At 33.4% G+C, this 24,465-nt stretch overlaps 1 protein-coding gene across 2 annotated transcripts; it reads left to right on the top strand.

The window, feature by feature from the left end:
• Positions 1–188: 188 nt before the first annotated feature.
• On the top strand, positions 189–24,218 carry LOC150086914 (uncharacterized). Of its 2 annotated transcripts, none has more exons than XM_090372810.1 (4): positions 189–722; positions 5,535–5,648; positions 16,910–17,257; positions 24,194–24,218. In XM_090372810.1, exons 1-3 carry the CDS (start codon positions 273–275, stop codon positions 17,219–17,221), a joined length of 876 nt encoding a protein of 291 aa, XP_090228936.1. In that variant the 5' UTR covers positions 189–272; the 3' UTR covers positions 17,222–17,257; positions 24,194–24,218. The 2 variants fall into 2 exon arrangements, with proteins under 2 accessions (XP_090228936.1, XP_090228935.1); XM_090372809.1 differs by lacking the exon at positions 24,194–24,218 and adding an exon at positions 23,023–23,082.
• Positions 24,219–24,465: the final 247 nt, after the last annotated feature.

The raw sequence follows: 24,465 nt of genomic DNA on the forward strand, positions 1-24,465 counted from the left end.
ATAATAATAATAATGGTTATTCCGGGTGGCCGTAGCATAACTTTTTTTTTTTTTTAATTGAAAATTTTATGTAGCTCAACCCATACTTTGACTATAAACCCTGAAACTCCTTTTATTTTTATCTGGTTTTCGGGTTGATACTTTTGTTACTAGGTGGCAGCAGAATATACTAAACCACGTGACTGGAGAGTACATGCTTGAGGCAAGTAAAGTTTGTGATGTGTGCTTTCCTTGTGCTGACGAGCGGTATTTTGACTTTGGTTTAGTTGTGAATGAACATGTCTTTTGAATTATCTACTGATGCACCGTCTCCAAGATTTTGTCATATTATTAAGTGGCCTAACTTTAATGGGTATGGATTTAATCTTCATTCTGAGAAATCTAAAGGGGGCCAGTTCATTGGAAAAGTTGATGAAGGCAGTCCAGCACAGTTTGCTGGCTTGAAAGAAGGTGATAAAATTGTAGAAGTTAACGGTGTTAATGTTACAAATCAAACACATAAACAAGTAGTAGAAAGAATAAAGGCCGTCCAGAATGAAACCAAGTTACTAGTTGTTGATGAGTTGACTAACAACTGGTACAAAAGTCACAAGATTTCAGTATCAGGCAGTCAAGGTAATGTTAAATATATGAAAACCCCTATCGCGCAACCCACTTCTGTATTGGATGACACAGACATATCTTTCCGAGTGGATAATGTATCATGTAGTCTTGGAATATCGGTAAGTTTTCATGTTAAATTCAAACAATTTTTTGATAGGACATTTCGTTGCGTGCTCAACGAAATGGCCTTGGAAATGGAATAGACTTAAGAAGTAACCTTGATAAATAAAACGTGAAAATTCAAAGGAAGAGAAGGCACTACTCTGGGTTTAAAACTAGTTTTACATTATCTTATATTTTAAGAAACTAGAGTGTAGTGGGTGGGGAAACTGGCTTCATAGCTAAGTTCCCTCTCATCAACAAACTATTTTGGTATTTTAAATGTCTTCAGCCCCCTTCCCCCCAAAAAAAACCTTTTAGGACACTATGGAACCAGTGTGTATATATATATATATATATAATAATAATAGTAATAATAATATAGTAATAGAAAAGATGTAGGAAAGCAGAAAGAGATAAGACAGAGTTATAATAGAATAGAATAAGTTATGGCTCAGGGACACTGCTATCGCAAAAAGTACCCTACAGCCATAATGTATATAAAATAAATGAATAAATTTATTTAGTGCAGAATATAATATATGATAATGGGTGGGGTAATGTAGGATAATGGGTATCATATATTATATTCTGCACTAAATAAATTTATTCATTTATTTTATATATATATATATATATATATACAAGAAAAAATATTAAAATTGTCATTAATGACAGTTTTAATCAAAATTGCGTTTGTTACAGCAATTTTGAGTTATGGGGAACCACTGACAGAAAACTAAAGACTAAGACATTTAACAATCAATATCATTTATTTACTTGAAATCCAAATACAACACAGACATATAAGCAAGTCATGGTATGGCTATAGGGGCCAAATAGAAACAAATTAAAAGTTTCACAATAAAAAGAAAAAATATGTATATTTTATAGTGATATATATCACTATAAAATATAAAGAGGCCAAATAGAAACAAATTAAAAGTTTCACAATAAAAAGGAAAAAATATATATATCACTACACTAAGCAATTCAAAATAAATGATGAAAAGTAACCAAATTATTTTCATAAATAATGTATCAATAAGTTAAAAACAAATAATGGTTATTCTCCAGATTATGGGTACACCTCTAGAGGAAGTAGCTTCTTTTGCTTGAATCTGTCCCGAATTACTGACATAAACAAACCTAACCTTTTTTCACTAGCCAAAAATGAACGACTAGTAAAAAAATCCACACTTGTTTTGCTCAAATCTATCCCGAATTTTTGGCTAGAATAAGACATAGGCCCAACTTATTATAATAGAAATAATCTTTTAATAACATATAATTGAAATACAAGCTGTTGATAACCAAGCAAATAAAAATACAGGTGTTGAGTTTCCAAAACTATTTTTCAGATATTTTCATATTGATGCTCAATCCTAACTGTGCATATAAGTAGCCTTTGTATGGAGTGATGAAATCAGCTGATTAGGACTAAAGGAGGTTGTTGGTTATCTTTAATTATATTATACAGAATGACAGTTAATAGCCTGAGTACTCTGATACTCTGATGTATGGTTAAGCATGGCAGCATTAGCAGAAAAAAAGCTATTTATTTTTTTGCCCCAAACATTTTACATCATAATGTATGCTTCATTGCTTGAGGCTTACACTGATCTTGCTCATTGCTAAAATGCTTAACATTGTTACAGCAACTTTATGTTGAGTATTCTGTGGGGGGGGGGGTTGGATCAGCAACAATAATCCCATCAGCATTGAGCTGATGGGATTATTCCTCTTGCTGAGATTACTCTCCTGAGGGGACATAAATTCAAATTGAGGAAAGACAATTGTAGAATAAATGTGCAGAAATTTTTCCTTTAGCCAACGGGTGGTTGAATGCTGGAACAAACTTCCATCTGCCATAGTGTGGAGTTGACAATGTAAATAAGTTCAAGGCAGAACTAGACAAGCATCTAGGAGTGAATTAGAGGTACAGAACTAGGAGTGAATGGATGGATGGATGGGTGAAATGGGAGGTTTTTTGTTTTTTTTTTTGGCTGATGTTATATATACTTGCTTTCTTGCATCATATGCCTCTACTAATACTAATAAGAGTAGCACAAGCATTGTGGTGAGGATTGTGAGAATGTTGCTGATCAGTGATGTGTGTTCCTTGTCTTCAACAGCTAATGCAAAAATTGCACAAGTGCAGGGTATTGCCTAATCATTTTTTTTTTTTTTGACAAAGCAGATGGGTTTTTACAAAAAAAAAAAAAATAAATAAATAAATAAATAATTGCATGATGAGCAGTGGCAAAACTGTTATGCTGGGAGGGGCCTGATGACTTATTTGGTATGGTTATTAAAGAGTTAAGAGGGTAGAAGACAGAATTAGTTTCTTTACCCTGCTGATTAGGCTCCATTTTTACATGACCTGAACCAAATAATAAACTTTATGGAAAATGCTGGTATAAAATCCTGAACTGTACAAAGACAAAGTGATATTGGATGGGCTTTAAATTCCAAAGAGCAGTGCCTCCTTTTGATTTATACTAGGACTGTGACTAAAGAATAATACAGTGAAGCATTTTGTTGTCTGAGAGATGTGATAGGGAAAAAAAAAGAAATGGACTTATCATCACTGGAGTTTGCTTATGATAGTGTATCAACACATGGGTCCATTATGGATCAGTATAGGTTTTTTATGATTGTGTTAATAAAAAGTAAGGCATGATAAACTTCTATAAATAGTTTCCCTTTCTGTTTAAACTCATTTGAATTAAGGAGTAATGGAATGTTATTAATGTGCACAACATGCAATCATGTTAAATACTTGTATGCAGTGAGCACTTCATTAGCCAAATTCTTGAAAGACAGCACTTAGTTGGTGTAAACAGTTTATGCATGCTGTAGATAAACTTGGGAGGGGTGTAAACTTGGCAGATATAAATTGAACCCATGACTCTGGGTATTTCTTTTTTCTGTTCCATTATAGCTAGCTGTTGCCAAGTGGTTTTCAGTGTTATTCTTTTTTATGGCAGTTGGTGTAACAGCACTCAGTTAATAGGTTGTATGGGCAATGGTATGCATGCTATCAAATGCATCTGAACTCACTTAAAAACTTGTTAACTGACATATTCAACTCCAGAATGGTAGCTGGTCCCATCTATAGCATCTAGATAGTTTCCTCTCCAGAATTCTGTGTATTCATTTTGCAGAAAAATATAAATGTACTTTTTCTTTTATAACTTTCCCCTTGTTGGAAACAAAGTACTGTATCATGTTCTTCCTCATTATATATTTCATATTGTTTCATATAGTTCAAATGAAATTGATGATGTGTGTGTGGCTTCTATAAGTTAAGAATTGATATATTTTTTCCCCCTCTGTAGTTGCAAATGAGCATATCATATCCACCTTCACTTTGGCCTTTTTTTGATTACTTAGCTTAAAGGTAAACTGCAGCCATTATCAGCCCACTGCAGGATGGAAGTTTCCTCAACAATTCATGCTGAGTTAGCTTATAAATCACTAATTGTTGAATTTGCTATTGGCGTGTAGTTTGCTTACTATTTTGTTTTCCTTTGGAAATATAAATAAAAAAAAAAAAGACAAAAGATAGTCATGTATATTATATATTAATAAAACTTTTAGTATCGTATTAGCTAGATATTTTATATATATTACATGATATTATATATCCTGTATTGTATTGTATTATAATTACAGGATTCACCGAACACTTTAAAAATTTTCTTTATGTATTGAAATGTAAAAAGATAATTTTTATTTTTTAAGGCTTGGAAAGTTAGAAAGAGAAAGCATGTTTGTTAATTTTTTTGTAGTATTTTCTAAATTTTTTTTTTTTTTTTTTTATGTTTGTATATTTCAAGATACAGAATTTTTGTATTAGTAATGTTTGCATTTATAGCCATTGTAAATTTTAAATTCTCCTTTAACAGGTATACCTTTCCACATGTATCCTGTTTCATTTCTTAGTTCAGTAATTTTTGTTGTCTGCTGAACCTTTTTTGATAACAATTTTTTAAATTTACTAATATTTTAAAAAAAAATTCATTTTTAAATATTAGTATTTTGACTCACTTCTATGTGAAACTACTTGAATTATTGCTTATTTGTATTATATATATATATATATTTAATTAATTAATTATTATTAATTTATCATTTGTAATTATTATTATTAATTAATATGTAAAATTAATTATTGTTAATTTGATATATTAATTTTATTTTTATTTTTATATTAATTATTTATGTACTGGGCATCGTGTGGAGGATGTGCATTTTGCTGCTTCAATGATAGCTTTATATTTATTTATTTTCTTATTTTATTTTATTTTATTTCATTCTAACTTTTAAAGCCATTATTCATATATATATATGCATATGAATATATTAATACATGCATATATAAAATTAGTTTCTGTTAGTCCCCCTCCTGTTAGGAAAAGGCTGTCCATAACAAAAGGTATTAAATGATTAACAACAGGGAAAAATATATATGAAGCTATGTAGTTGTAAATTCTTCAGGCTATACATAACATCTTCAAGCAGATGTCCTTGAAAAACTAATAGGTAAGCTTAGAACTGGACTTAGAGGAAGCACTTGAGACAACTGAGTTAAGTCATGTGTGTCAAGTAAAATACAGGAAGATTTCTCATGAGATAGCTTGTTAATAGCATTTTTGCTTGGGGCAGAAATTTTTCTTTGCTAGAATGCATGTGCTATGGGGAAAGGACTTCATTCTTTACAGAACAATGTTGTTATAAGATTAAGAAGAATGATGAAATATAATTTTTATTTTTTCCTCGAATCAATTCACTTTTTTAATCATATCATTGTTTATCTCTTACACCAGTCACATGAAAACAGTAATGATGCTGTTTATCTAGCTGAAGATCCAAACTTACTTCAGAGCACAGTGGCAGATGAAGATAATATGCAAGATCTTGAAGAAGAGGAAAAAATCAAGGTTGAATGCATAATTTAGAGATTCTTAATCAAATGTTTCTAAATAAAATGTTCCTTATGTTCATTTGATATAAAGTTCTGTTGTTATACTTAGATCAATGGATTACACTACAGTTTCATTACTAATGTTCTTTATGTGATTCTTTTCAGGGCACTTCCTTTTATGAATATCATATTTACACACGTTTGTAGAAGTGCAATAAATAAGTCACACCAAGAATGTACAGGAGAGATATGTAATTTTTAAATTTGCACATTGCACTTGCATTGAAAATGGTGTTCTGCTGTGACTGAACTCAACAACTCTTACAGACTTCTGACTGTGCCTTTTCTTCATTTTCTCTTGAAGCTGTGTATGAGCTTCAAATGTAAACTCACTATATGTTTATGGTACAAGAGATAGTGCTGGTTATCAGTACTTTTTCACAGCAAGGACTTGTTAGTAACCCTAATCAGTAAGGTTAGGATCACTGAAGCTGCAAGAAACATGGCATTTCTAATGCCAGTGATGTATCATTCTATAGTGCAGGTAGGGGAGCTGCAACAGGGCTGCAAACTCAGGAGCACCAAAAAGAAAAAGAGAAAAACTGCATAAGTGGTACACCAGGGCTAAGCTAGTGATGATATACCACTGTGTTAATATCTTTATGAATAAAAAGATACATAACAGGTGTGGGTATATTTAATTACAGCAAGAGCACTGCGTAGATTAGAAAAAAAGTAGATAAAAATTATAAAGTGACAATTAAGTAATCATTATAGTGCCTTACAATTTACATTTAAGCTTTTGGGAATTTTTTGGAATAGAGCAATTGTATATGTTTTAAAATATCTAACTATTCTATTCAGAGCATTCCTGACACTTCATTCAAACCACATCCATAGAAAGCGGTTTTACTGTAGTGCCCATGAATGTAGTAAGAAGGAAAATTGTTGTAGTAAAAAAGAAAATTATTGATTTTTCCTTGTTTATAAAGGAAAGTCAATAATTGTAAACAGATTCCAGTTTTATTGAAAGGTAGCTGGTAAATATCATTATAGAGTGGAAATTTGTTAGCATTGAGACCTATATGGGATTTCATTAAGTATAATCTTGATTTCATTAAAGTGTTGTTTCCACTTAACTAATGGAACCAAGTTGAGAATATATTTGTCATAGAAATTGATCTTTTGACTGGTTTTCCCCCACTTCCTTGAAGTTTGTATCTAAGAATACATAATAAGGTGAGTTGGAAAGTTGCTGGTTTGGGGGAGGGGGAGGGGGACAAAGACTAATAGTTTACTTGGGATGTGTAATAGCCTGGAAAGCAGTGTGCATATTATAAGGCCTGATGGGATTCCTCATTAAAAAAGTTGTTTGTACTTTTAGTAATCCTAACACATTCCATATATGGGCTGTGTTAGGGTTACTAAAACAATAATATTGTAATACAATACTAAAAGTACACTAATAGCATATATTTATATATATAGTTGCATTATACACTGAAGCTAGGAGCATAGTAAATAAATTGATGAATTTGAAATATTTGCCAAGTCATCAAAATAGATAGACAGGATCGATAAAGAGTTATACTCTTGCCTAAGAAGAACTTGGATTCTGAAACTACACCCACCAATTTACATAGGTTATTAGTGTAACGTTAGTCAGTCTGGTATGACATAAATACTGGGAAACCAAAAAATGAGAATGGGAGTATCCATGCTGTTCTTGTGTTCACTCTTGTCTTGTAAGCTGTTTTGACCCTGTGCAGCTATACTGTAGTGAAAGTATAAAATTTACTTCGTTTCATTTATAGGTGAAATAACTGTGATGAGTATAAAGAACAGTTATACATTCACATATTGTGCCAGTAAGTAAATGTCTTATTAACTTTACTGGTTATGATTGTAACTTGTGCTCACTTAATAATAGAACATTTCTGGAATGATTGATTTCTATATCAGCATGCTATATCAGTGACTCTTCATTTACAAAAAAAGAAACTGCTAGGTGGCAGTGATTGTAGTGTATTGATGTGGGATTTATATAAAGGTATATACTACTGTGAAGGAGAAGAAATTTTACTTTTGCAGATGCAATTATAATGATCTTGGATAGTTTTTTAAATTATTTTCAGTGGGACCAACTGATGTTAGCAAATGCTGAATGGGAATGCTCAAGGAAGTAATTGCAGAAGCTCCTAAACATTTTATACCAACTAGGATATATTGTTTACCTAAATGGATGTCAGATGAACTGATTAGACTAATGGCAGAAATTTAAAAATAGCATTGTTATAAATTATCAGGAAACTAGGAATCTTGAAGTAAATATATACTATTTACTTCAAGATTGTTAGTAACCCTAATCAGTAAGGTTAGGGTTACTAACAATCTTGAAGTTACCAAGAGCAGTAGGTATACTGAGATAGATTACAAGAAGTCTTTGACAAAAGTAACAAATAATTCCTTTCTTATGTAAACACTGGAAGGAAGGTTGTGTATTGCATTTGTTTGCTGGATATGAATGGCATAAATATTGATCCTGTACAGGTTGCTGACATACTGATTGATTGATTGCAAGAAAGAATAAATATTTTGCATTTAAAATTTTTAGAGTTGGGAATTCCAGAAGTGTAATTCTCACTGGAAGCTAAATAATATGATAATTGAGAAGAAGGTGGAAGAGAAATTGTTGAACATAAATAAGCCATCTGTCCAATTATATTGAGATGAGAAGCCATAGTTATGAGAGTATTTTTGAATTCGGGGGAATTCCCCTACTGACTGAGGGGATGAAAGAACAAAGTGACAGACCTGTAAGTTTGACTTCTGTGTATGACTCAGTGATTAAAGAAGTAATGCAGAATCATTTTGACAGGAACATAGTTATATGTAAATCACATCACTGATTTGTTAAGGTAGCAACTTGGTAATGGCAAATGATGCAAGAAAGTAAGCTTAAACAGCATCAGCCAAAAAAAAAAATAAATCGCATTTCACCAATCCATCTCTTCCAATAGTTTCACTAGTTCTTACTTGAGTTTATTTAAATGTTTGCCAAAAGCAAACTTCCACACATCTATTTTTAACCTCTCATGTATAGCCTGAGCAAGAGAAAGAATCCCATCAGCATTGAGTTTGCCCAAGCCTTTGGTCCCTCACCAGTCTTGTTGCAGCAGCTCTACATCCTTCCTAAAATCAGGCCTCCAGAAATGTATGCAGAACTCAAGATGTGGCCTGACCATAGCATTATACAATGGGATAATCACCTCCTTATCCCTGCTAGCAAAATTCTTGTATATCATTGACATAGCAGTCAATAAGCTGTCTTGGCAGTCAGTCTGCACTGCTCAGAGAACTTCATTTCTGACTGCACAATTACCCCCAGGTGCTTTTCATTTTCCACTACCCTGAGTGTAGTACACACACTTGATATGTTACTTTGAGATTACTGCTACCCTTATGTAGTTTCTTGCATTTGTCAATGTTAAACTTCAATTGCTATTCTTAGCCCATATGCCTAATTTTTTGAGATCTTGTTGCAGCAACATATTTTCAATACTATCATTAACCACCCTGACAACCTTTATATCATCTGCAAACAATAAGCCTGACAACCCCAGGGGCTCACATCTGGTGAGTATGGGCTTAGCACACCCAGGGTCCTGAGCTGGATATTCTCTTTCTTGGTGATTTTCCCCCCCCTCTCTCTCTCTGTAATTCAGAAATATATATTTTTTTTGGCTGGTGCAGTATAAGCCTCAGGCTTCCTTGCACCATATGGCTAATAATAATAATATATCTTTATCAATATCATTAATAAATACAGAAAGCAACAATGGGCCAGCCCCAAACCCTGTGGGAACTTCTCTAATAGCATTAGTCCATAAAGAGCATTGTCCATTGATAACCATTCTGTCTTCTCCAACTCAACCATCCCTTTATCCATAGCAGTAACTTGTCGTTAATTCCACACTGCTCTAATTTGAACAGCAGTCTTGCAACAGTATCAAAAGCTTTTCTGAAATCCAAGTATATGACATTTTTGCATCTAGTTCCTTTGTCACAGCATCATAGTATCCAAGTCAGACAAGATATCCCATTAAGATACCTATGCTGTGACTGAAGTATAACTGCACTCCTATCTAAATGGTCCTGCATCACTTCATTAACTAGTGACTCCATTATTTTCCCTGGAACAGATGTTAAGCTAACATGTCACCCTTTGATCCCCTTTATGAATTGTGGATACATTCACATATCTCCTGTCCACAGGAGCCTCCCCTGAATCCAAAGATTCTCTCATAATTCTGGCTAAAGGTTTGCTTACCTCCTTTGCTGCCTCCATCAATATAAATGGATAGATCCTATCCATCCCAGGTGCATTTTTTATGTTTACCTTTGACAATTTCTCTTTCACTTTACTCTCAGATATTACAAAATCATTTATCTTCCTGTTAGAGTTTGATAAATTTGTGGCATCCACTTCCCTAAAGAATTCCTCATGTGTGAATGTAAATGAAAAATACCTGTTCAGTTTGTCAGCAACCTGAACAATATAATCAATGGTTAAACTATTGATATTAAGTGGACCAATGTGATTTATCCTACTCCTTCTAGTGTTTACATAAGTAAAAAAGTCTTTGTTGTTTTTCTTTGCATCCTTTGTCAAAGATTTCTCATAATCTGCTTTGGCTTCCATACTTGGTTCTCACAAGTATGGAACCCTCATTTTAGGAAAGATGAAAATCTCTTGGTACAGATGCACAGAATAGCAAGATTAGTCACAGGAATGAGAATTTTCATTCCTGTGATCACGACATACGGTCAAAAAGCATTGTCAGCTTCAGGAAGGAAGATCGTTTTGCAATTTTTTTACTTAATTTTTAATTGTGTTTAAATTGATTTTTAATTATTTTTGACTGTAATGTATTTTTTTTTTTTTTTTCATTTTTTAAATTGTTTTTGTTTTAATTTCTGGAGAGTATCATACGGAAGTGTTCTACGTATCATATTGAGGTAAACTTCTCTTATTCTTTTACAAATAAGAGGCCGGCTGCTAGTTATCACACTGGACCGAACCTATTGGTAACTCTCTAGGAGGCTTCTGGATCAGCTAGTGTTTAATCTTGCTACCATTACTCTGCCAGATAGTGACTGGAGGGAGTCCGAGTAGTGTGTATGCGGGGAGCATTGTCGAGGCCACATTATGTCAAGGATCTGGGTATATTCTTACCATGTGTATGCCATATCCAAAAATTTCATTACTTCATACAGCATGTCCCACTCACTTTTTCTTACTATTCAATACACCATGAATTGTCAAACTAATAGAGCAAGCTTATCTGCGAAAAGAACTAAACCTCCCAAGCACTTCCTAATTCATTTCACAAATATACGCGGTCTCAATTCTAATCTCAACGATGTCCATTTCCACTTGTAGGCTGCCAAACCCAATGTACTTTTTCTGACAGAATCTGAGCTATCAGTTGATTCAACTGTTGTTCATCTCAAATGCCCAAATTATTCGCTGTATGATTTCTTTCGCCTCAAAGGTGGTACTTGTGCATATGTCCGTTCTGATATTTCCTGTCAGAGACTTGGCAATTTGGAATCTCCTCTCTTTGATCTTCTCTGGCTTAAAATCTCTCTATCTCATTGTGTCAAATTCATTTGTTGTCTCTACCGTTCTCCCAACTCCACTAACCACTTGGAGCTCTTTGACTTCCTCTCTTTGCAACTTGACTTTCTTCAGTCCAACTTTCCTAACAGTGAGGTAATTTTCCTTGGTGATTTTAATGTTCACAACTCCAGTTGGCTTCCGTTTTCTAGTCACACCGACCCAGCAGGTCGAGATGCTGAGGCTTTTGCAATTACTAATGACCTAGCACAGATTGTTCATTTACCTACAAGAATACCGGACAATCCTAATCATACAGCCTTGATATTTTTCTCACAAACAACCCTTCTAAGTAGACGGTCGAAGTGAGAGGTCCTTTACGCATTTCAGATCACAACTTGGTGATTGTCTCTTCTCCAATGGAACCTTTAACTCATGGCTATTCCCAGCCTCATGTTGTTTGGCATTACAATAATGCAAAATGGGATGACCTGCGAGACTTCTTTTCTTCTTTTCCATGGTCGGATTACTGTTTCAAAACTTCTGATGTCAATGTTTGCTCAGATCGTGTCAGTGAAATTATTCTTGCAGGAATGGAATCCTTTATCCCACACTCCACTTTAAAATCTCGTCCTTTATCTAAACCTTGGTTTTCCAATAAATGTGCTAAGGCTGTTCAAGAGAAGAATGTTGCATATTGTAATTGGCTTGTTTCTAATTCTTCAGTTTTATTTTCTGCCTACACCAAAGCTCGCAACAATTGTAAAGCAGTTATTAATCAGTCCAAACTAGAGTTTGAACAGGCTAAGAGTAGGAAACTTGCTTCTTGCTGTAATGGTAGCCGAGCATTCTGGTCTCTTGCCAAAGCTATTGCCCATCTCTGCTCCCACCTCGTCCAAACTAGATGGTTCTGTTGTCACTTCAGCCAAGGATAAAGCTGACCTGCTAGCATCCCATTTTTCTTCCAGCTCATGTATTAATGATCTTGGTAAAACACCTCCCACCATTCCCAACACGCTCCATTCAATGCCTCCTGTGGTCTTCCGTCAAAAGGATATCAGAAGGATTTTAATGAATCTTGATGCTAAGAAAGCTCCAGGTCCTGATGGTATTTCTCCACTTGTTCTCAAAACTTGTGCTCTTGAACTTACTCCTATTCTTTGCCGCCTTTTTTTCACTTTCTTATTGCAAAGGTGTTTTTCCTTCTGCTTGGAAATTTGCTCATATCCAGCCAGTTCCTAAAAAGGGTGACAAATCCCGCCCATCCAATTATTGTCCTATTGCAATTACGTCTACTCTTTCTAAAGTAATGGAGAAATCAATTAACCGCCAACTCTTAAACTACCTAGAAACCTTCCATCTGATCAACGATCGCCAACATGGATTCCGTCAGCGTCGATCCACTGCTGATATTCTGGCCCATTTATGGACTAATTCAATGGAAAGGTTCGGGGAAACACAAGTAGTTGCTCTTGGCAAACCAAAGGCTTTCGATCGTGTTTGGCATAAAGGTCTTCTAAACAAGCTTCCATCTTATGGTTTGCCAACTGTTTTCAGTAATTGGTTATCCAGTTTTCTCTCTGATCGCTCACTGAGGGTGATGGTAGATGGCTCTCTGTCTTCTAACTTCTCCACTAATGCCAGTGTCCCCCAAGGTTCAGTTCTTTCCCCCACTCTTTTCCTCTTGTATATTAATGACCTTCTTCCATTGACTGGAAATCCTATCCATAGTTTTGCCGATGATAGCACATTGCATTCCACTTTCCATTTTGAGAAACCTTGTCCTGCTCAATCAGCTTCAACTTCTCGAAAATCCGCTACCAATTCCTTAAATGCCAATCTTCAGGTAATTCTCCAGTGGGGCAAAGATAACTTAGTTGATGTCAACCCTTCTAAAACTCAGTCTTGTCTTATATCTCGCAAAAAGGATTCTTCTGCTCCTATGCTTATCTTTAGTGACACTCCGATTTCTAGGCAAAATGATATATCTCTTTTGGGGATTACCCTGACTTCTAATCTCTCTTGGCACAAGCACATTACAAATATTGCTTCCTCTGCATCTAAAGAACTTGGTTTTCTCTTTCGCTCTCGGCGTTACTTTTCTTCCAAACAGCTGCCCACTCTGTATAAATTGCAAATCCGCCCTGCTATGGAATATTGTTCCCACATCTGGGGTGGTGTCCCTAAAACCTCTCTTAGGCTTCTTGATTCCATTGAGAAGAGGGCAGTTAGGTTAATTAATGATTCATCTCTAACAGAGTCTCTCCACTCGCTTTCTCATAGGCGTACTGTTTCTGCTGCATGCCTCTTCTACAGATACTTCCATGGGCACTGTTCTTTTGAATTGGCTTCTATAATTCCCGCTCTCTCTTTCAAAACAGTCCGAACACGTGCCGCCAACATCCATTTACTGTCCAACTTCAAACACACAGAACCAACTTTTCATCTTCCTCATTTATTCATTCAACTGTTGTTTTCTGGAACAACCTTCCTTCATACGTATTTCCTGAAAATTACAATCTACAGAAGTTCAAGTCCAATGTCAACAAATGTCTTCTTTCGTCTTCTCAACCTCCAACCCAAGCATGGTACTAAGTACTATAGGTTCTAATACCTCCCGTGTTTTGGGGTTCACATAAAAAAAAATAATAAAAAATAAGTGATATGTATTGTTATATATAAGTAATAGTGAAAAGAAAAGAAATATAGAAAAAAAAGTAACAGAAGGAAAGAAATTATAATATATATAAAAAAAATTAAATAATACACAAAGAAAAATAAATAAATATATAGTCATATTAGCATTAGTAGATACATACGATGCAAGAAAGCAAGCTTATGCAGCATCAGCTAAAAAAAAAAAAACCTCCCATTTGTTCCAAATTCCTGTCCAGCTCAGCCTTAAATTTATTTAGGCTATTAGCTTCCACAACAAAAGATGGAAGTCTGTTCCACCAATCAACTACCTGCTGGCTAAAGGCAAATTTCCCCACATCTATTCTACAACTATCTTTCCTCAATTTAAAACTGTGTCCCCTCAGGTTCTTAGTCTGAGCAAGACAAAGAATCCCATCAGCATTCAGCTTGCTCAACCTATTCCAGGCCTTATACACCTCAATCAGATCACCTCACAGGTGCCTACTCTCGAGGTGCTGCAATTTTCTGAACTTAAGCCTTTCTTGGTAAGTGCACCCCTTTGTTCCTCTCACCAATCTTGTTGCCCTTCTTTGTACTTGTTCTAGCAACTCTACATCCTTCCTAAAATGAGGCCTCCAGACCTGTACACAGTACTCTAGGTGTGGCCTGACCATTGCCTTGTATAATGGGATAATCACCTCCCTGTCCCTGCTAGCAAAATTCCTATGTATCATTGACAAGACTCCATGGCCTACCCTGACACCCAGTCCGCACTGCTCAGCGAACTTCATATTTGACTGCACAATTACCCCCAGGTCTTTTTCACTTTCCACTTCCCTGAGTGTAGTACCACACAGTTGGTACGTTTCTCTTGGATTATTGCTACCCATATGCATTACTTTGCATTTGTGAATGTTAAACTTCAGTTGCCACTTCTCAGCCCATTTGCCCAACTTATCTAGATCCAGTTAGAGTAGCATACTGTCTTTACTGTCGTTAACAACCCTGCCAACTTTTGTATCACCTGAAAACTTGGACATTAAACCTGATATACCTTCATCAATATCATTGATAAATATACAAAACAACAATGAGCCCAACACCGAACCCTGGGCAACTCCACCAATAACATTTGTCCACGAAGAGCATTGTCCATTGATTACCACTCTGTCGTTTCTCACTCAACCATCCCTTTATCCATTGTAGCAACTTACCCTTAGTGCCATACCTTTCCAATTTGTACAGCAGTCTTCCATGTGTTACAGTATCAAAAGCTTTCCTGAAATCCAAGTATATGATATCAAAATTATTTTTGGCCTTCAGTTCCTTTGTGACCACATCATAGTATCCAATCAAATTGGTCAGACAAGACCTCCCTTTAACAAACCCATGCTGTGTCTTAACTATTACTGTAGTCTTGTCTAGATGATCCTGCAATGCTTTAACCACTGATTCCATTATTTTCCACGGAACATAAGTTAAACTAACAGGTTTGTAGTTACTTGTGTCACCTTTTTTAACCCCCTTTGTGAATTGGTGACACATTTGTACACCTCCAGTCCATGGGGACCTCCCCTGAGTCCAAGGAAGCTCTCATAATTTTGCTTACTTCCTTTACTGCCTCCTTTAATATAACTGGATAGATCACGTCCACCGCAGGTGCCTTCTTTATGTTGAACTTCAACAATTTCTCCTCCACTTTGCTCTCAGTTATTACAAAATCACTTAACTCCCTGTTAGCGTTTGATAAACTTCTGGCACTCACCTCATTGAATAACTCCTCATGTGTGAATGTAGATGCAAAATACTCATTCAGTTTATCAGCTACCTGAGCATGAAATATCACCCAACCCTGATGTTGTTATCAAGAGTCAACTACCAGAATTGCAAGAAAAGATGACAATCTTTTCTTTTAATTAGAACTTGTTTCTAATGTAAAGCACATGCCAAAGCAAAGCCCAATTTAAAAAATGTTGAATAAGGGAGAATTTAATGAAATTAAATAATTTGAAATTTAAGATGTAAGGCCAAAGGGAGATAAATATGAAGGAGGGGGGAACACAATGCAGGCATGTGGTTCATGGTTAACTCGACAGGAACAAAAGGAGAATGTACAGACAGAATAGTAAAAGAACTTACCCAACTGACAAAGTGACTAGATCAACATGAAACTAAGACTCATAAGAACACGTAGAAATGTCTAGAATATAAGATGAAGACAAAAGAGACCTCAGGCATTAAAAAATAAATAAAATAAAATAATGAAATGAAATGAAAGCAGAGGTTAAATTCATGATAAATACAACTCAGAAGAGAAAAAGAAGTAAATAAATAATGTACAAAGTAGCAAGAAAAAGGGTGCATAAACCTTGCAAAGGAGAAAGGTAGTATAAGAAGACTATAGTTTCTCACTACTATGCATTCGTAAACTAATGGCTCACAAGAAATAAAAAGAAGAATACAGAAAAAGTAAAAGAAATAAAGAAAAATGGTATGGTTCAGAGATGCAAATGGCATTCCTGTAGAAAGGACCTTGAACAGTTTATATATACAGTATTTTTATTTTATTTATTTATATTTTATATGATTTGATTTTTCTGTCCTTAGAGGTAATTTCACTGTAAATAATTAACATCGAGAGAGCAGTCTATGAATAGGTTTTCTTAATGTATTAAAATTCTACTTAAGATTACCCTCTTCAAGTGAGTTAAAATTTGGGTGATAGGAGAGTAAGCGGCATTTACCTTTTACTTTAATAAGGCAATTGAACTTTGCACTATAGGAGTCTGTGTAAAATGTGGTAGCATTTTTAGATGGGGTAACCTACAAGTCTCTAATAGGGAGATGTTTTAATAGCATTGTTCAGAAAAGTTTTTTGTTTTTGAAATATATTATTTTCGTTATTAGTGGGTAAAAACCTAAATATGTTTATATAATTTTTAAAATATTTATATTATAAATTAAAATCATTTCATAATAGAATCAGCAATTTGTAAGTAAAATTTGTCTTTTCCTTATAGGAAGAAGAGGAATCATTTAGTTCCAGTCCTGAAAGCTTGCCACCAAAATCGGATAATTGTAGTGGTACAGAAAGCACACTATCATTACAGGAATCTCCACCTTCTACCCACAATTTCCATAGTCCAAATAAATTGGAAAGCTTATGTGAAAAGGAAGAACCTGTTAAGTTAATTAACAATAATGCAGATGTCCTTAACTTAAATTTGAGTGTATCAGAAATGAAGCAGCTTCTAGCATCTCGCAAAAAGAATGACCCAAAAAAGTTTCAGATGAACTGGCAACAGAAGTACAATATCATGCAGCAGATGTAAATTTTATGCATATGGAATTTCCACCTACTACCTAAAGTATGACAAGCCTGCTAAAAATTGTTTTAAAAATATATTTTTGTGAAAACTTAAATCTCTTTATTCAAGGTTATCTAGCTTTATTTTTGAGTAAATTTTGACAGCATTATAAATTTTAAAGATTATTCATTTATATTTTTTTATATAGTCCATCAGTCCGTCCACTTTTTAATCCTTGTCTTGTATCATAATGATTCTTTTTATGACCTCTTTACTTGATAGGTGTTTGTTGTGCTCCTAGCCATTGTTTATCCAATTGTAGATTGTTTAAGTAAATATTGCAGTGTCAGGAATAGTATTTGCCTCTAAAGTGGGAAGTTGTTAATATTAATGGATCCTAAAGCTGTGTGTGTGTGCGCGCGTACAATTCCATACAGATTCATCAGTAGGTAGGATGGGCCACTAGGAAGACTGCCCACCTGCCTTGTCTTAAAATATGTTATTTGGATGTACAAATATTGGGTGGGGTGGCTGTTCATGTGCCCAAGTACACCTAGAGGCAGCTTATAGTGTGAATCAACTAACATTTTGTTGCTTTTTTTATACCCCCCCCAACTCTGTACCATATGAGACATTTCAGAAATTGAAGGCTGTTTCTACACATATAACCTTGATTAAAATATGCCACAGAGTTTGTAGTCTTTTTTGTTTTTTCACCAAATAGGTAGCAGAAGCCAATAGTGAAGCTAAGACATCTAATAATATTAGAATGTAAATAAAGGATTGTTACTACTTTATCTTAAAGGTATGTGACTCAAAATACCCAATATATGGATATTTATTAAAGTTATAAGAAGAAATTATGTTTATGTAATTGAAATTAAGCTATTTTAAATATATAAGCTTATGTTTACAAAGTTAATTAGAGAATATGGAGGGAACATAATGGGAGAATCCTAAGTGGGCCTTTTCTCTATCTCCCAAATATTTTCAACTTTTTTGATGAGATTGCACTCACAACTATAAAGGTTTCCCCGTTTTTGACACAGTTCTTCTGGTTATTTCTAGAAATCCCCAACACATTGTTTTGTTATTGTTAGAAATAAACTTCTCTAATTCATATGTTTTCTTATATGTCAGTGCAATAAAGGAAAACTACTGGACATCTCAAAAATTTAGGAGTTGTACTTTTCATTCAGTGAATTTCAATATATTAGTAACAGCTGATAAGAACAGATGAGTTACCTGTAAGCTTTTGAGGCAGTTTTTCTCATCTAACTCTGTATGTTTTTTCTTGCTTTATTACCTTGCAACAGCCTAATTCTTAATAATATACTTTTACTCAAACATGCTTTGGGTTGAGTCTATAAATTTCTCTTTAAGTCTTATTTATATTTTCTTTCGATCACCAAACTTATAACAATAACAACCAAGAATACAAACTGCAACATTCGAATGTAGGCTGTCTCTACCGTTAATAACTGCGATAGTATACCCTATAAGCTTCTGAGTATATTAATCTTTGTCCCTTTAACATATTCAACTTGTAAGACAAATTCCATAAATAATTATGTCCAATTATATCCAAATAAACTTTTTATAACTCTGTTAACTTTCCAAATGTTTTACTCACTATTTATTTCAACTTTTCCTTTCTTTGTCCCCACCATCATGTGGCTTTGTCTCATGCTTGAGTTTGTTATGTTGCGCTATGTTTGATGGGCTCACCTTTTCAATAAAAGCTTTACAAATAACAATTACCTCTTTGCCTAACAAATGTCTAGCAATGACAAATGCAATTTAATTCTCATAGATTTAGCTCTACATACTTCTCTCTCTACCACAAATAAATTTATTACATAAGTTTGTTTTTTTGTATAATAAATTATTACTAATGACACCCATATTAACCATTCTCACAAATCATATTTTGTCATTAGAAATATTTACTAAGTTTACCTGTAAAAATAAAAAAATTAATTTACATTCTTAAATTTTCTGTTTAATTAAAAACATACTACATAACACCTTAATTTATACACATTTAATTGTGAAATCTTTCATCACAGCTTGTTGAGTTATGTCACCAGTTTCAGTCCTTTGAGTTTCAAATAGTCCTATAGGAACATAAAGACGAAAATTCACTTCTCGAGCATCTTGTCTTAAAAGCTATATTGAGTTAAGTTGCAGATAGAAATAAATCAATATTTGTATCTTTTTATCAAGAATAAAGATGTTTCTCCCATGATTCGAATACACCATTAAAAAAAAAGATAAGATTATGAACAGTTAATTCCAGCAAAGGATCTAGTTGTGTTCTGATTAGCATATAGCATTTGTGCAGAACAATTAAATTGAAAGGAAAATATAGAGTAGCATTAATTCTGCCAGCCAAGATTTGTAAAGCTCCCCTCTTGTCTGGCTGAATCCTTAAGAAAGCTTGCTGCTGCCTTAAGTTTAAACACTAAAATTCATATACTAGTTTTCATAAGATTTTGAGACACAGTTTAAGTGAGATTTGATATTAAACAAATAGTGAGATGACTAGATATGGAACATCAATTTTGAAAGTCTGAGAGAATGTATTTGAAAAAACCCAGCTGTCAGAGGTAATTCTGATCAAACAGATATGATCGTTAAAGTAATCATATTGTATGCTGAATTATTATATCTGATCATGTAATTGAAATGAATGAAACTTCTTTTCTTGCTAAAGAATGACGCAACTACATGCATATTTATACTGATAGGGCCATTATATCATATCTATTTCTGAAATTCAAAAGGACATTAATAAAGTCAGCTTCACTATTTCTTTTAAATTTTTAAATATGTCTAGAAAAAAGTAATGAAGTATGGCCTTCTAAAAACCTCAGTGGCTTCTAGATATGTAACTGACAAAAAAAAATTTCATAAATAAGAACGAAGGGACTTCGAGATGTTTGCTACATGGAGATTAGGAGAGAGCGATCTTTCCAAGAAAGTTGTTTGTTTTCAAGAAGACAGAAATCTAGTGTAAGGCTGAATGAAATATACCAAAAACAAAAATTCCTTGAGGAGAAGATCTTTTTTTTTTTAAATAAGTTTTATCATATGTTTTCATAAATTTTAACTATTGTTAAAACTTATGACTTGAAAATAAGTCATAACTAAGGTATACTTGCATTATGAAGGATACTAATTAAAAAGAGGTTATTTGAGATTGATATAAATCATTTATTTGTATTTTGCTTAGCATTAATATGCTGCTGTATTTAAATTATTTTATAATTTATTTGTTGATATATAATATATTTTTTACATGACAGAAAAATAACATCTATTCCAGATTTAAGATCCAAAAATCCATGGTGCACATTTTTGCTGTGGACTAACCACTCCAAACAACAAGAGGGACAAAAAAGGAAAAAAAAAATATTTTTTTTGCCTGAACATTTTGTTTTTACCTCTGGGACCCTCTAGATTTCAGGGCCCTGCCACAACTGCTTCACTTCTACCAATGCAGGTTTAGTTGGTGAGGTCCTGGTGCATATTTTTAGAAGCCATTTTCTAATGTGATATGAAAGAATGGGAGCTGTATATAAAAAGTTCATCTTTTTTTGCCATCTGTTTTATTATAACATACAGAAACTCAAAAACATCAGTGTAAAACTTTTTTTCTGGTCTTCACAAAAGTAAAATATGTTATGATATCATTATTTGACTCATTAATTTATTTTATATTACTGTTAAGCAAAGAGTGGTTCTTTGTGAATTTATCATTGATGCAGAAAGATCATTTTTTACTCTTACCATCTTTGAAAATGCTCTATCTGTGCTGCAGTTGGTGAATGATAAACACAGATATATTCTGAATGCCACATAAATGTTATGGAAAATGGGTTCTGAATTAAATATGTGGAAAGATGAAGTGAGAATTGATATTTGTTTTTAGGTTTTCATGTGTTTGGAGACCTCACTTATTCTGGCTGCAGCAACACCTTGTGTAAGGTTCTACACTGTTGAACCTTATATTGACAGCAACAAATTTCAGATGTGCAGAAATTTGCCTTTAGCCACGGGTGATAAATTGCTGGAACAAACTTCTGTCTATCGTTGTGGAAGTTGATAGGTTAAATAAATTTAAGGAGGAACTGGACAAACATTTAGAGGGAATGGTTGTGTGAAATTTTTTTTTTTTGACTGATGCTGCATAAGCTCATACACTTGCTTTCTTGCATCACATGCCACTACTACTTCATTTTTATTCTGTTTTCTCTCTCTCTCTCTCTCTCTCTCTCTCTCTCTCTCTCTCTCTCTCTCTCTCTCTTGGGGAGAAGGTGCTATAGGTATTATACTCTCTTTGCTTCAGCAAAATGTTGTGTATTGTTCCTCCTTTAAAATATGAAGAAAAACTAAACTTTGTTTGGCTTATATGTGGAATTTCAATCATCCAAGCACATTTGTAGTTTGTCAAGAATAGGCATGAAATTTTCAACGTAACTTATACCTTCTAGTTAAAATAATTTTGTCAAGGCTCTTTCCTTTAACATCAAAATATTGAAAAACTTTATGCACAATATCCGCATTACTTTTTTCAGCAAAACTTGTGCTTCACTTCAGGTTGCTTGTCATGTCTCAGTATCCTCAGAAATTTGTTCAAGGTTTGTGCAAATAGCTCAGTAGTTTTCATACAGGACTTTGGTCGAGAGTGCTCTTGCTAATCAGCATGTTCCACTGAAGTTTTTGAGTATAATCTTGTCTACCTGCACCATTTGCTAAGTTAATGCAAAAACTTTGATAATGCTATGTCCAAGAAACACAAAATTATATAAAATTTGAAGGAACTCCAAAGTTTGATGCACATTGCAACTTCCCACTACATTCACTCTAACCAAGTTTAGTGAATGTGGTGAATTCAAGTTATTAAGATGTGCCTGCAGGCCATTGTACTTCCTGACATATTGCTAGTGTTATTGTACAATTGTTCACGTGCATTTTGATTGTCAACTCCCAACTTATTTCTCTTTGAACAATTAATTACTTCAGTCATTGATTTACCCGCTTGAAGTTCATAACTCAAGAAACACTCCCGTACATTGCCTTCCTCCTAATCTATATATCTTAGTATTATATATCTGTGTAGATGTGGGTATTATTGTGATATATAGATGTGGTGTATTATGAGGGTAGTGATTTGTGTTTATAATTGAATCATCACACAACCTTTTGAGGATATAGAAGCAATGTAATGGGTCAAAGCTTAATTATACATCACATGTTAAATTAATGCATTGATTAACAACTGGACATTACCTTGCTTACAAGAAAAGTCCATTCATTCTTATAGTATTCCACTTAATTTGATTTACATTTATTATTATTTTTTCTTTTTCAGAGTTAGATTTTTTATTTACATTGATATATTTATTGTTATGGTGACAGTAAACAGATTATAACTTCGTGCTTTCAGAAGACAAAGTTTCCTGACTAAATAAGTGGCTGACATATCACATCATTTTATATTAATGGTATTTCTTTTAAAATTATAACTTATCCCTATAGAACTCTGACATGTTTCTTTTAATACTGATAATTTTTGTGTTCTGTTATTACTATAAGTTTGCTATAGAATGATCTCTCTTAACATAAAACATCTTTTTATTATTAAAATATATAAAACATTCCAACCCTAATTTTAAATATTTTCATATTTTAATCCTGTGGCACAGCTCAAGTTTCTTCATTAACATTTTTAGTGCAGTAAAATGTTATTAGTAACCCAATTTAAAGTCAATAAAACTTTTTTTTTTTTTTTTTTTTTTTTACATTTCTGTGACATATAGATGTAAGGAACAAATGTCATATTGGTGGCTGTTATCTTACAAGGCCCAATAAAGAAAAAGGCAGTTGTTAAAGAAACCATTCAGCATGACTATGACCAATGCTTGGTGAGGTCCTGGTGCATATTTTTAGAAGCCATTTTCTAATGTGATATGAAAGAATGGGAGCTGTATATAAAAAGTTCATCTTTTTTTGCCATCTGTTTTATTATAACATACAGAAACTCAAAAACATCAGTGTAAAACTTTTTTTCTGGTCTTCACAAAAGTAAAATATGTTATGATATCATTATTTGACTCATTAATTTATTTTATATTACTGTTAAGCAAAGAGTGGTTCACAAAGGTTAACTTGTGCTGAATTTTTGTTCATACTGTACGAATATTTTTTTAATGTGCATGCAGCACTATATTTGATGGTTTTTGCTCAATTAAGACCATAAAACGTCTCCACCTTTTCCAGTTACAGATGTATAGATGGATTTTTATTTATGTATATATTTATTATTATTATTATTTTTTTTTTAGCTTAAATTTTTCTTTTAATGTTTTTTCTTATTTTTTCTCTCCTTTTTTTTCCTTCTCATATATATAATAGAGTAATTTAAGTTATGTTAGTACTTCTAACATGTTATATAAAAAATAATGGAGTTGTAAAATTGACTAAGCTAGTTGACATTTGTAATATCCAAGTGGATTAGCAACCCAATTTAAAGTCTTGGAGTAGCATGTATGGTTACATGTATGCATGTTGTTTGACTGAATCCATGTGTTGCAAAAGATGCATGGCCTGTTGTTAAGTGGACACTGCTACATCAGCTGTTGTAAATACAGAAACAGTGAAATTCAACTTTCCACTTAGTGGTCATACCAGGGTATAAAAATAAATATTGAATTAGATATTTCTCTGGGTTCTTTATGATGTTGGAGGTGGGGGAAACAGTCCCCAAAATGTTGAAATTATTTATAACAGTTTTAAAATTTTAAAGTAGCATATTTGTCGGCTTATAAGATGCTGCAGTGTGGAAGATGCACCCTAATTTGGAATGGTATATTTAAGAAAAAAAACTTTAAAAAAATTTATTGTTAATACAGTGGAAATTTAAAATTCAATAAAAATAAAACCCAAAAGCCGATAAAGAAAGGTATAGGATTATTACTTTTATTATTTTAGTATTATTCAACTTCAGAATCATTACTGACTCGATCATCATTATCCTCAACATCATTATCATCATCCTGTTCTGACAAATACGGTAAGTATAATATTACAAAATACTCTTTGAAAATTCTCTTTCAAACTTAATGATTACAACTTAGAGGAGATGTAGATGTTGCATTTGTGATAATTTGTTACTCTAACAAGAGCAATTGCAGTCTTGTGATTGTGTCTATCTCAATTGGTTCCAGCATTTCTCACCTGAATTTAAGAGCATTGTTATTAGC

Source organism: Mastigoproctus giganteus, chromosome 4 (assembly GCF_048544385.1).
Source record: "Mastigoproctus giganteus isolate SK-2022 chromosome 4, ASM4854438v1, whole genome shotgun sequence".
In the NCBI taxonomy this organism is placed as follows: domain Eukaryota; kingdom Metazoa; phylum Arthropoda; class Arachnida; order Uropygi; family Thelyphonidae; genus Mastigoproctus; species Mastigoproctus giganteus.